The sequence below is a fragment of the Falco rusticolus genome, chromosome 13 (assembly GCF_015220075.1).
Source record: "Falco rusticolus isolate bFalRus1 chromosome 13, bFalRus1.pri, whole genome shotgun sequence".
Taxonomy (NCBI): Eukaryota; Metazoa; Chordata; class Aves; order Falconiformes; family Falconidae; genus Falco; species Falco rusticolus.
The window spans coordinates 12,621,405-12,634,103 of NC_051199.1; the positions used below are offsets into that span (position 1 = coordinate 12,621,405).

The 12,699-nt window shown below is 34.4% G+C and overlaps 1 protein-coding gene across 1 annotated transcript in view; it reads right to left on the bottom strand.

Moving 5' to 3' along the window:
- The window catches only part of DNER (delta/notch like EGF repeat containing), a 139,459-nt gene that overhangs the window by 40,309 nt on the left and 86,451 nt on the right, over positions 1 to 12,699 (bottom strand). Inside the window, exons 6-7 of the mRNA XM_037407081.1 lie at positions 5,580 to 5,733; positions 4 to 117 (exon numbers count right to left, since the gene is read on the bottom strand). Of these exons, the coding sequence (XP_037262978.1) occupies positions 4 to 117; positions 5,580 to 5,733 (268 nt within the window). The remainder of the gene's footprint in view (positions 1 to 3; positions 118 to 5,579; positions 5,734 to 12,699) is intronic.

The following is a 12,699-nucleotide window of genomic DNA, read 5'->3' on the forward strand; positions in this document are numbered from 1 at the left end:
TACCTTCTGGGCACTGACAAGTGAAACCATGGATGCTGGATGAACAGGTACCTCCGTTTTGGCATGGCTGCTGGATGCAATGATCAATCTCTGACTGGCACAGCTCACCAGTGTAACCTACGAAACAACACAAAACATTCAGAAAATACAGCAAAAATGAGGTTTTGTCACTAAATGCATTACTAGGTCATTCAAAAAGTACCATTAGTTTTCTTGAATAAAATTAACCAAAGAGAGAAAGAGAATCCAGGACAGTCTTCTTATTTCTTATAAAATGAGACTTCTAATTGGAACTTATACTTTATTGGAGAAACATAAATAAGTAGTGGAAATCTAGAGATTACATCAATTGTATTTTACCAGCAGCAATATTCTGACAGCAGTAGTCTAGTGGAGGTTGGGGTTGAGTCCTCATCAGCATCCATATAACCGAAAAAGAAGTAATTTTTTAATGGTTTTCAAAAGCATCTTGAATCTCAAGTCAATAAACTTTAGCAAGATTTTAAACAGGACTTGACGTTAAGAATTATTTGTGCATATGCTGAATGACTGTCATTTGCTCCTACTTCTGGGCTTCAAAAAGTGTGTTTATTTTAAGTGGGAGCTGTGAAGAACTGCTCAGCACAGTTGCAAGCTCTTCCAAATAAGCTCCTGTAAGTTCACAAGCTACAGATTGTGTGTACTGTACTATTTGACCATAAGTTTGTTTTGTTCCATATGTCTGATGTCTATAACACATCCCCAAAAAATGAACAAACTTACAAAATACAATCTAAACGATTAAACACTCCAAATTTACATTCCTTAACAAATACCACACATTTGTATTTCTAATTTTTATTTACCTCCAAGAAGCTATCTTGGATGTATGACTGAAGAAGAAATTACACATAGAAGCATTTCATTTTTTAAAAGGAACTCTACATAAAATTGTAAATATCTGCCATAACAAGCATGCTTAATACAATGGCTGGTGTTAAAAACCAGTTAGCTATGACTAGGCGACACTGCTAACACACTGCTGTGAACAGGTATTCCAGAAAAGATCTCAAAGTCAGATAGAGGACATGCCTGGACTAGGATTTTGCTTATGCAGGGGAAACAAAGGAGAGAAGGAAAAAAAAAAAAAAAAAAAAAAGAGGGGAAAAAAATCTTATTTTTCTTAAATATTTTTAATGTAATCAAAATTAACATTTATAAGTCTTTTGTGCTGGCTAATACCTATTCCTATTCAAATCTATTGTTGTCACTACGGAATAGCTCTCTACATAGATCGTTATACTGGGAGTTGCTAGTATAGCATAGTGTATATATATAGAGAGAGAGAGAGAGAGAGTAGGATACTATACTATATATACTATTATATATAGTATAGTATCCTACTATAGAAAGGATCTATGAGACTTTCCTCTCTGTGCACCTTACTGCTTTTATACGCTACAGAGTGCTAAATTATGATCCTATTTTCTGCAATGCAAAACCTGGAAAAAGCAGCTCTGGTGTATGTTGTGTCTGCAGTAATGCCCATAAATCACCTAAACGGGAGAAAAATAACGATGCTGAAAAGCAGAACTATGCTCCCATGAGGTAGCTGCTCTGGACCAGACAGGCACTTGGAAGGATGTCAGTCTCACTCTGATAAATAGTGATTTTCTGTAATTCTAATTGGTCTCAAATTAACCTAAAATTTACAAAAACGGCAATGAAGTATTATAGAAGACTACATCAACTGATTTCTTTCATTTATAGGCTTCATATTTTTTCAAGTTCTCACATTCAGCTGATTATTTTTATGAATCATAACACAGTCTTGAATATGCTTAACTCATTTAAACATTTTTCCATCTTCAAACTGTTACCAAGTTTGTGGAAGCTAAAAATTACCCTGGAATTCAATATGTATCCAAAAGAACGTTGACACAGAAAGGCAGAAACGATTGTGTTGCTCTGAAGCTTGCTACAGGAATCTGACTTCCTGCGATTGTCATCGTAGCTCGCAGGAAAATTCATCAGAGAGAATATTTTATGTCAGCTTTACAAAAATAAACGTGTCCCATCTCATTATTATCTATAGGGCATGTTTTGTCCATCCGAAAGAGGATGTGATTTGTGAATTTCATAGCAAATATGCCACAAGTGCTACAAATTAAGAGGTGCTAAGCAGTCACCACTGGTGGAGGAGCAGTTTTCTGGTGAGACACACTCACAGAATCATTACACCCATTCACTTTGTGCTGGTACTGCCTTCACAGCATTTCCTTCTATCAGGATTTGGGAAACATGATCCTATTCACATAGAAATGTTTCTGAAACTTGCATATGGAGACGTTTATGATAATCAAGCTCTTATCTACCATTTTCTTTAATATTTTTCCATATGAAATGAATATTTTTAAAAAACCTCATAATTATATGAAAACAGCTAGTTTTCCTGACTATTTTTTGATGTGTGCACACAAATTGGGTGTGTGGGTGTGTGTGAATTATGGGTAGAAACATAAGCCACTGAGGTTAACAAACATTAAGCCAACTGAAGAACATTAGACATTTGCTATTAAAAAAACTTAAGAAAAATTATTTTTTAAAAATTAAAAGCTAAACCTAAACATAATGTGTGGAGTCCATGGAGCACACCCTTGCAAGTTTCAGAATGTAATAAATGAAGTCAACTGTATTTGGGTTACTCAGGATCTACAGAGGGACTTGATCATACTATCATTCAGAAGGGAAGCCTTCACATATGGTAATCAAATAATTTCATTCCATCTATTGTAAGCTTTGTTTTATATCCTAAGAAGTAGGTGAGGTTTTGTAGAAGGAAATATTTAGGATTTTTACTTTTTTTTTCCTCTAATAGGAGCTAACAATCATTCTAGAGACAAGAAGAAACACTTGTAAAAATAACAAGGCATAATTTATATTTTAGAGGAACAGGTTTTAAATGGAATGGATAAAATCCAAAGTTAAAAGATGGTAAAGGCCCCAATAGAAATATATTTCCAAAATATTTAAGAGAAGTTTCTTCAAGAAACTGGCCTGATCTCAGTTATTGTTTCCTGGCACCACATGGTATCTACACCACAATTCTATGATTGTGTTAACGCTTTATGAGGCAAGAGACTGAAATGCCTGCCCCTAATAGCGACTATATTTTTAACTCGTAGGCTGCTTTTAAAAATATGGAGAGGCCAAATTTTAAAAAAAAATACATAAGCACTTGATACAGATATCTGGGATCATAATAACAACACAAAACCCTAGGATTTTATATCATTACACAAATAAAGTAACATTTGCTTTATCAAGGCACTAGAATTTGTAAGTTACCACTATAAGCAGGAACTATCACAGCCTGATCAAAGCGTAACAACAGCAGTGATACCTTTGGAGTCTTGTACATAAGTGAGAAGTTTATCTATGTTACTTTGCAAAAATTAGTTGTACAACTTGAAAATATTAAATTTTCCTAGTGGAAACACACTTAGGCTTTAAAATAAGCACATCGGAATTATCATAAATGTTCCCCCTAAAGCTTTTTTTACACAAGTAAACCCAAGAATTTAAAAGCATTTGAAAATTATTTTCTATTAAAATTATATTCCAATAAAAATTCTGATTTCATGGAATTTGGGCAGGTTTTTCTAGAATCATCCTTGTATTTTTTCTGAGATATGGAATTTGAAAAAAGAAATTTAGCCTAATAGTACTTGATGCAGAACAATTTCCAAGCTCACTATCTCAATAAAAGCAAACACAAACATAACAATTTTTTTCTTTTCTAATTGGAAACCGCTTGTCAAAATCCAAAAGAATCTGAATCAACCATATTCAAACATGACAGTAATAGTAGGGATTCTTCAAACATTTGAAGTTCATACCACTCTGATCTCTCTCTTCTCATATTTAAATCACTATTCAACTGTATTTACATTATCTTGTTAAAGTGACCATTGATCCTTTGGTGAATTTATGAAATACAATAGAGTATACCTCCATAATAACTTCAGATTTTATTTTCAGAGCAGTATAAATCCAGGTAATTTATATAAAAATACAAATATAAATCCTTTTCTTGCTGCACATTTGCTAAGCACTTTAAGCAAGGAAAGAAAAAGTGGAAGTCCTAGAGGTAGAAAAAGTATAATTAAAAGGAAATGTCTTGGCCTTTGGAGAGAAAGAAGGGGCTTTAATAATTTGCCATTGCTGATTTTCTGAACTGCAAAGTTCACCAGTCTGTTCAGAGGATGGTACCTGGCAGCCACATTAAAGCATCACTTGCATCCATCTACTTCTGGCGCAGTCATTTTTCAGGCTGGTAGTTGCACATAATCCTGTGCAGCTAGAAGTTTCTCTAGTCTGTGCTGAAATGCATTAGCATATAGAACAAGAATATTCCCATCTTTAAGGGAATATCAGAACACCTACTCCATGATCCTGCTTTGGGGCAGAATAAAGGAAGTATTGCTACATATACCTTTTCTGTATATTTAATGTACACAAGTATCCACCCAGCATTCAAGCCAGTCAATAACCATTTAGACACAACCACTAGAAACCTGATCAAATCATTCATTTCTCTATCTGTTCTTTATGATACAGTTTTTATGTTCTGCAGATCTTAAGACTTGCTCTGGAAGCATCTTCCTTTTTCCCCACCCCACCCCTCTTTTTTTTAATTGTTCAAATAAGTCCTTTCGCTCCAATATCAACTAACCCATATTACAGAAATGAAAGTGTACAGTAGAATGTTTGTAGAAAGTGAAATAAATTACCTGCTACTGATCCTAATCTTAGCCAACTATTATATTAAAATGATTTTAGAAAATGTATTGAAGTAACTTCTATTATGATAACTGTGTTTGGTTTTGAATTGTAATGTTCAGAGAGAGCAAAGCTTTCTCTAATAGCCAGTTAGTAAGGTTTCTTCCATCAGCACGTATCTTTAATTTACCCTCCAGCATATGACAATCATATTTAGTCTAATATTGATTTTAATTAATTAAGATGACTATATTCATGTAATTACATTCTAAAAACAAATTTTATTAAAATAACTTCCGAGAACTCAGACACTTGTTCATTAAGAAAACTCACAAATTATTTCATTTATGAATTTTTTTAAAAGTTTTCAAAATTTAAGTTAATTCTGGGGAACAATTCAACAACTGCATAGTATGGAGAGAATTTTCGTCCATTTGATTGGTGCAACAGAAGAAAAGTTTGCTAATTACAATGAAACCCTGTTTATTGAAAGGGTGGTTATAATGTATCCTTAAAATCCATACTGAAAAAAAAATATTAAGAAAAAGCTGATGTAAACTAAATTATGGTCATCTCTTCTTACTAGGTAACCAGGTCCTATTAGTTATGAATAATTCACTCATCATCAGGTTGTGGTTGTGTGCCTTCAGTGGCATTTTTCACAGATTAATCTTCCACACCGTTTTAATGACTGCCCTTATGTTGTATTCTCCTGCTTTCCTAGCATCTGAAGTTGCACAGGTCACTGCTCTGCAAGAGGTATGCACTGAACATTAAAACAAAAAAATGCATTAATCAAAGCATAATACAAAACCTACCAGGCAGGCAGCTGCAGGTGAAATTGTTCCTGTCATGTTTCTGGGCTATATTGGTGCAGGTTGCGTTGTTCTGACAGGGCTGGCTCTGACAAGCATCAAATTCTTCACACAGGGAACCCCGATACTCATCCTCACACTCACAGAAAAAAGTTGCCTAAAACCAAACAGGATATGTACCTCACAATACATTTTCAAAAATTATGTTTTCATTGAATACTCTACCGAACAAAGATGGTTTTGTTGTTTCCCTGTTCATAACAACAGTAGCTGCCGTAAATACATCAAATGCACAAAGTTACCCTCTGAAATACCAAACCTGCGACAATATTTTCAGCTAAAATTTGTAATGATGTGGGTAATTTCATCTAGATGAGGAGGCTGGGATCAGATCTGTAATATCTAAATCACTATAAGTTTTTTCTTCCATTGCAGAAATTACATTTATAGACAGGAATAACTGTCAGAATAAGTAATATGCAGATTTATTGCAACAAATCCTACTACAAAGATGCACCCTTTAGGTGAAGGGCAGCGCTGGGATCCCAGAGGCTCACCTTCGGTAGTGGCACACCCCTTCAATTCTGTTAAAATGTCTTCTGCACATATTTGTTACTTTTTCCAAACCCTGCTGCTTAATAAAAGATAGAGAGCACTACACCTGTTATACATTTAAAACATCTATAGTAGGCATGATATGGCAAATGTTTGTTAGCAATAACATAATTGAAAATAGATTTAAAAAATCTTTAGGTCACCAAGATGGCCAAGAAAGTCTCAAAGAATGGATGCAAGGAAAGCTCTCTCATATGTAGCATATATTTAGATTAAATATCTTACTTTCTTTGTTCATTAAACGCTAGATGGCAACATCACTCACTCTCATATGTTTCAAAGGCAGATCATCAGGGCTGGAATGCAGCTGTCCCATGCACAAACATTGTAATGCAAAGTACAGAATGTGCATGGAACTAGAAACAGAGATGCGGTTAGTATTTTATTTTCTATTTTTACTCCTGTTTCCTTCATATGAATAAACAGCTGTGACCTAAGTAGGAAAAAAAAATAATTATCTTCAAATTAATAAAAGACTTCACTCAGTGAAACTCAGATTTCATTATTCCTTACAAATATTACACTGGTAGAGAAAAGTACTATTAAGCTCCAAAACTCAAGATGATGGGTATGTTAATTATCAGGAGTGCCAGAAGTCCCTGCTAATGTCTATACATGTTCTGGTATTCTGAAAAGGCTGTCCAAGCCTTTTCACAAAACAGCTCTGAAAATCTCACACATGAGCAATGACAGCCTTCCAAAGACTGTAGTTCAACAGGCAGAAAAGACAGACAAGCAGAACACAGCCAAAATTACTGTAATCACATAGCACAGTAACTTAAAAGTATTTAAACACACTTGGAAAATATTTTATATCAAAATTATATTCCAATAAAAATTCTGATTTCATGGAATTTGGGCAGGTTTTTCTAGAATCATCCTTGTATTTTTTCTGAGATATGGAATTTGAAAAAAGAAATTTAGCCTAATAGTACTTGATGCAGAACAATTTCCAAGCTCACTATCTCAATAAAAGCAAACACAAACATAATATTTATTTTCTTTTCTAGTTGGAAACCACTTGTCAAAATTACTTTGAAGGTAATTCATGTAAGCTTATACAGAAAAGTGACTAACAGAGCAAAACAGATAATTGCTTTTATTTAAGAACTAAATAATTAACTGAATACACAGCAAGTATTTCTGCATTTCCATATAGCATTGGTGGAAAACTCAGCAGCACAGGGATCACTTTGGTCCCTAACGACAACAGCAATCAGTGGTTCAAGAATACTGTTGTCCTCAACATGTCCTATCATTGGAGCCATGCAGTACCATTGTGCATATATAGGATCAGGACCCAGGTAAATAATGCACTTAAACGTGTTGCCTGCAGCATTCTTCACAGCTGTTCTAACTCTTATTGATACTAAATTGCATTATTGACTTAAAGTGTTTGTTATCATTCCTGGAACGGAGTGTTGAGTTTAGACTTAAAATCGAGGTTGATGCCTGTCTTGGTAACTCACCTGTTCCAGATGAACAAAGTGCGATACCATAATATGAAAAAAATGGTATTTTTTTTCTTAAAATCAAAGTGAGTAGAGAATGTGGAAAGATCAGATCCAGGCACTGTACCTAGATTCTGTGCCATTTAAAAAGATCATAGTCTAAATATGTTTCTGGTCTTTGTGTACGCACTGGAAATGAGAACAGGTTTATCTACATCAAAAGATCCAAGAAGTATAACATCCCATCAAAGTTAACTCTGTCAGAAGAGAGAGGCACCACATTTGTTAGGTAGGCTCAGGTTCACGGTTGTTTTATGCTAGATCTGAGAGTAAGATGCAAAGTACATCAGCGCCTGAACCACCCATCGGAGAGGAAGGGAATCTCTGTCCTGTCCACACACACAAACAGCATGGCTCTGCCTGCACTAAAATCTCATTTTGAAGCAATGGAAGCGGATTATTATAGTGTAAGCATTAATATATCTAAACAATGCAACAACCAGTCATGGCCTCAAAAATACTAATGAAATACGTAGTTAAGAAACGCTTAAATAATATTGGTATCTCTTGAAGACTATAATATAAGGATCCATTTACTGTAAAGTGTGGGTAACAAAATGGGTTTTGAAAGCAGCAAAAGAAAAACATTGTAGCTCTTCAAACTGAAGTGTCTCATGACAGATAACTGTTCTGAGAAACAGACAAGTTATTCTGTAGAGAAGATTTAAGTGTCACCATTTTTATTAGGCACGTCATCTTCACTTTTCCCAAATGATATTATTAACTTATTTTCCTGAATAAATGACATGTACTAGCATATTTGAGAAAAACTACGTTAAGAAGAAGTTACACACTGCCATAATGCTAGTATTAAAGTCACTATCTAAGAATTTCAAAACAACCTATGATCAATAGAGTTCATTTGTGTATTTTACTTGATTATGGAAGTACAAACCTATCATACATCATTCTGGATGACAATAAAATAAATCCTTTAATATAATTTCCTATTATCCAGTCTGTAACTATCATATTACAGAGTTGGAATTATAGTACTTTTTTCCTATTTTAAGTAAACAGAGTAATAAAGTGTTTGTCAGATTCTAAATTTCACACTAGAAATACCATAAAAGCTCACCTTTGTCTTTTTTTTTTAAATTACAGTAGAGAAGCTGTTAAGATGACCGGAACAAAATTAATGTCTACTCTTTCTCTTGCTGAGAAAGACTTCCAGTATTTATTGCAACTCACAGTGAATTGCTATAATGTTTGAGCAAAACATTGCTGTATGATAATTATATATTTTGTATTTAGGAGTATATTGTACTTCGAAAATGAAGTCCCAAGGCAGGAGAGCGCGTTTTTAGGTATATATGAGGCTTTTTTATAATTAGCCTTTCTACAAATACAATCAAGTGGATCTGCCTCAAAGTTTCTAACCCATATAGAAGACATGGAAATCGTTGCTATTCAGTTCAACACATCATTTCTTAGTGCAGGGAGAGGCCAGTTATTTTTTATGTAAATCTCAAGAGTTCTAAATCCAGCAATAAAATTTCATATTTACAGAGTCAGCTCTTCCACATTTTACACGAGAGAGCCAAAGTTACAGAACGGAGCAATCTGTGAAAGAAATAATTTTATCCCCATATGTTAGCAAAATTGTGGCACTCAAATCCAACGGATGGCCAAAGTTCACTTTAAAATCCTACATGGCATCAGAAATTCACACCAAATAAATCTCTCCCTTTAGGTTAATACCAAGATTTTTCTCTTCCATTCACAGCTAACTGGTTTAAGGACAACTTATTCTAGTGTAAAGCTGAGTATAAGAATGTGAAAGTGGTATTTATACTGTGATGATGCCAAGACCAGTATTATCCTTCTGGCACATTCCCACTTCCATTGTGGAAGAAGGGCAAGCATGGCAGCAAAGTAGAGGTACAAAGTTCATGCAGAGGAAGAAAAAGGCATGACTTTAAATCAGTATCTCCTCACTTCACAGAATTTTGAACAAAGTGGTGAAATTTTATGTTCCTTTCAAAAGCAACAATAATTGAAAAAGAAACTCTGCCATAAAAGCTTTCCTTTTCATATCCATATTCTACAAAAAGCATCTAGCTGAGTAGAAGCCAGATTTTGCATCAGTAAGGAATGAGTAAAAACTGGCCGAGACTTTCAGGTTAGACCAGAATTCATTTGTTTGTAGTTTTATGCACTCTGTAGATAACAGTATAGCACTGCACTTATATCACTGCAGATTGTTAATTATACTTAACTTTCCCATTAAGCAGATGTGTTGCTACATTCTTTTACATTAAACTAGATTTGGATTAAACTTATGAAGTACATCAAAACACGAAGACAATCATTAATCTTCTTGGCACTGTAAGCGATGACTACAGCCAGCAGAACTCTTTGCTTGTTCGTGGCGCTAGGCCTTTTATGCATTCTGCTAATAAGTTGCTTTGCATCCTGCAAGACTAGGTTGTGCAAAACAGAATGAATTATAAATAAAAACAAACAGAAAATCACAAAGGGCATGTTGTAAACCTAAAGAAAATTAAAGTTTTGGTTCTGTAAAAAGAAGTGCAGGCAGTGTGTCTTGCAGGAAGCTGACACAACGGCTCGTACATGTCAAGCGTGTAATTTTACCAGTTGTTTGCTCCATCATTAGGGAAATCATTAAGATATTTTAGGGCATATCTCACTTGAGATGAGCTAAACAATGGCAAAAACATCCTGCTTAATGAAATCTGCACCTTCTATTTTTTTTAACTATGTTGCTTATGCTGGGCCTTAATCAGTTTTCTGGCGGAAGTTCTATCACATAACTAATAGGCTAAAAAGTAAGTAAAACTGGCAGATTTAAAAAAGCACTACAGACAAACAGACAACATGACATTTTATTCTCCTTGGAGTTGGAAGGTCAGCATAAATTATCTACATTTGGAAATACTGTCTCTGAGGTTTTAGTGAGCTACCCAGCCCAGCAAGCTATCTGGCATAAGTCTGATGGCACTTAACAGGATCGTTGCGGACACTCCTCATTTGTTCAAGTTATAGAAAATTCAGGAGCAGTTTTTGACAGTGAAAATAAAAGCAATTGCCATTCTGAAGTTAAAATTGTATTTGAAGATAAGAGATATTGAGAATCCTGCTAATTCCAGTCCTCTGAGTACCATGAACTGATAGACGCCTCTTCAGAAACAGACTTCAACATGATTTCTGTCTTACACAGCTTCATCCACAGGGGTGTCACTCAGCTACAGCCTAGTGCATGTTACATCAAAAACACTATTACTCCATAGGTTCAAAGAAAGAATAGGTGGACAGATATGAGCAATCCTCAGTTTTTCTATTCATTTTCCAGGGAAAACAACACACTACATGTGCCTGAGGGGGTTTCATTTATCACTAACTGTTCTAGCTTTAACATACAAAACTTTGAGTGTCAAGATTAGAGGTGGGGACGTTACAGGTACTGATTAGTCTGTCTTTGAGTGACATAATAGCTTCTCTTTCTTGCCATGACACCAGTATATCTTTCTTTTTAAAGATTTTATTTTACTTGCCAGGTCTCAAAGATTTATAAAACAAAGATCGTTATTAAAATCCATGTAAGCATTTTCCTTAACACAGAAAAGCCTTAATACGTCTGCACAGATACAGGGTAAGTTATTTTTATTTCATGACATATGACATGCAATAAGAGAAAGAAATTGGAGTCATCAAAATGGTCAAACAACATGAAAAAATAGAAAATAAGACTATTAATCAACAATTCTAAATTTGACAAAAAATGTAAAAAGAAGACATTTTGATATGCTGTTATATATGGTAAATTTAAACATAATATTTACATAAACAAAATTCAAGATTTTGAATTTATAAAATAAAAATGTTAAATACAGTAAAGCAGAAAAACTAAACTGGAATATGAGATAGGACACTGTATCTGAATGAATAATTTATTTGGATAGCAGCCAGCTGGTATGGTAAAGTAGCACTTATTTCTAAATGCATCTTGCAATAATTGTGTTCACACACTACCTCAAGCATTTTATAATTTCATTTGTGAGAAATAAAGTAGATACTTAATTATTCCAGATGTTAGCCCTGCCATGTATATATAGATTACTGTAGCAATTTAATTATTGTTGTTACAATTCAAAACGTCCTTTTTCTATCAAACATGCTTATTGAGAATTTAAATTAGAAAATGGTAGCAGATGAACTAACAGTGAATTCCCTAAATATGCCAGATTTTCTGTGCTCATAGCACGCTCACAGCTGTTAATATTTACTCAACAGTTACTATTGCTTTTATCTCCCAAATGAATATTAATAAAACCAAAGATTAACTGCGCATATTTGTGCTATAAATTACTTTTAATCCATGAAATAAAATCAACACTTATAGAAGGTAACAGAGAATACAGGATCTCATTCTCAGAAGGACAGTAGGGTTTTGTAAAAGCAGTACACATACTGCAAATTTGACATATTTGGTTCTTCTTTTCTCATGTTACTAGATGGCACAAAAAATTCACAGTGGCCAGTGGAACTGCTGTCACCATTGTAATCTCTCAATGTAGTATTATGTAAAAGAGAAAGTACAGGAAAACTTCCAAACATTACCAAACAATTCCATTACATTTCTTCTCATAATTATGCTCAGACATTTCCATTGCACTGATCAGTGATTTCTGAGTGAGCAATTATTGAGAGGTGGAGAGGTAAGTACTAGGTTAAATCAGACCTAAAACCCAAAGAAGGTTGAGGACTTAATGAACTGGAACACACTGGTCTGGAGACTGGGGATCCCAAGTGCCCGCCACGTGCCCCTCATAAATATTATTGTAGAGTGGCAGTTAGGTGCAGTGCACATTACCTTATACCTGATTTGAATACTACTTTTTTTTAATCGCCAGGGGAGTGTATGAATCTTTGCATCTCATATCAGTTATTTCCTTACTTCAAGCACTTGATTTTTAGGAATAGCAAATAAATATATTGTTGTTATTCAGCAACACCTGTGAGCTCTAGAAGCCTGT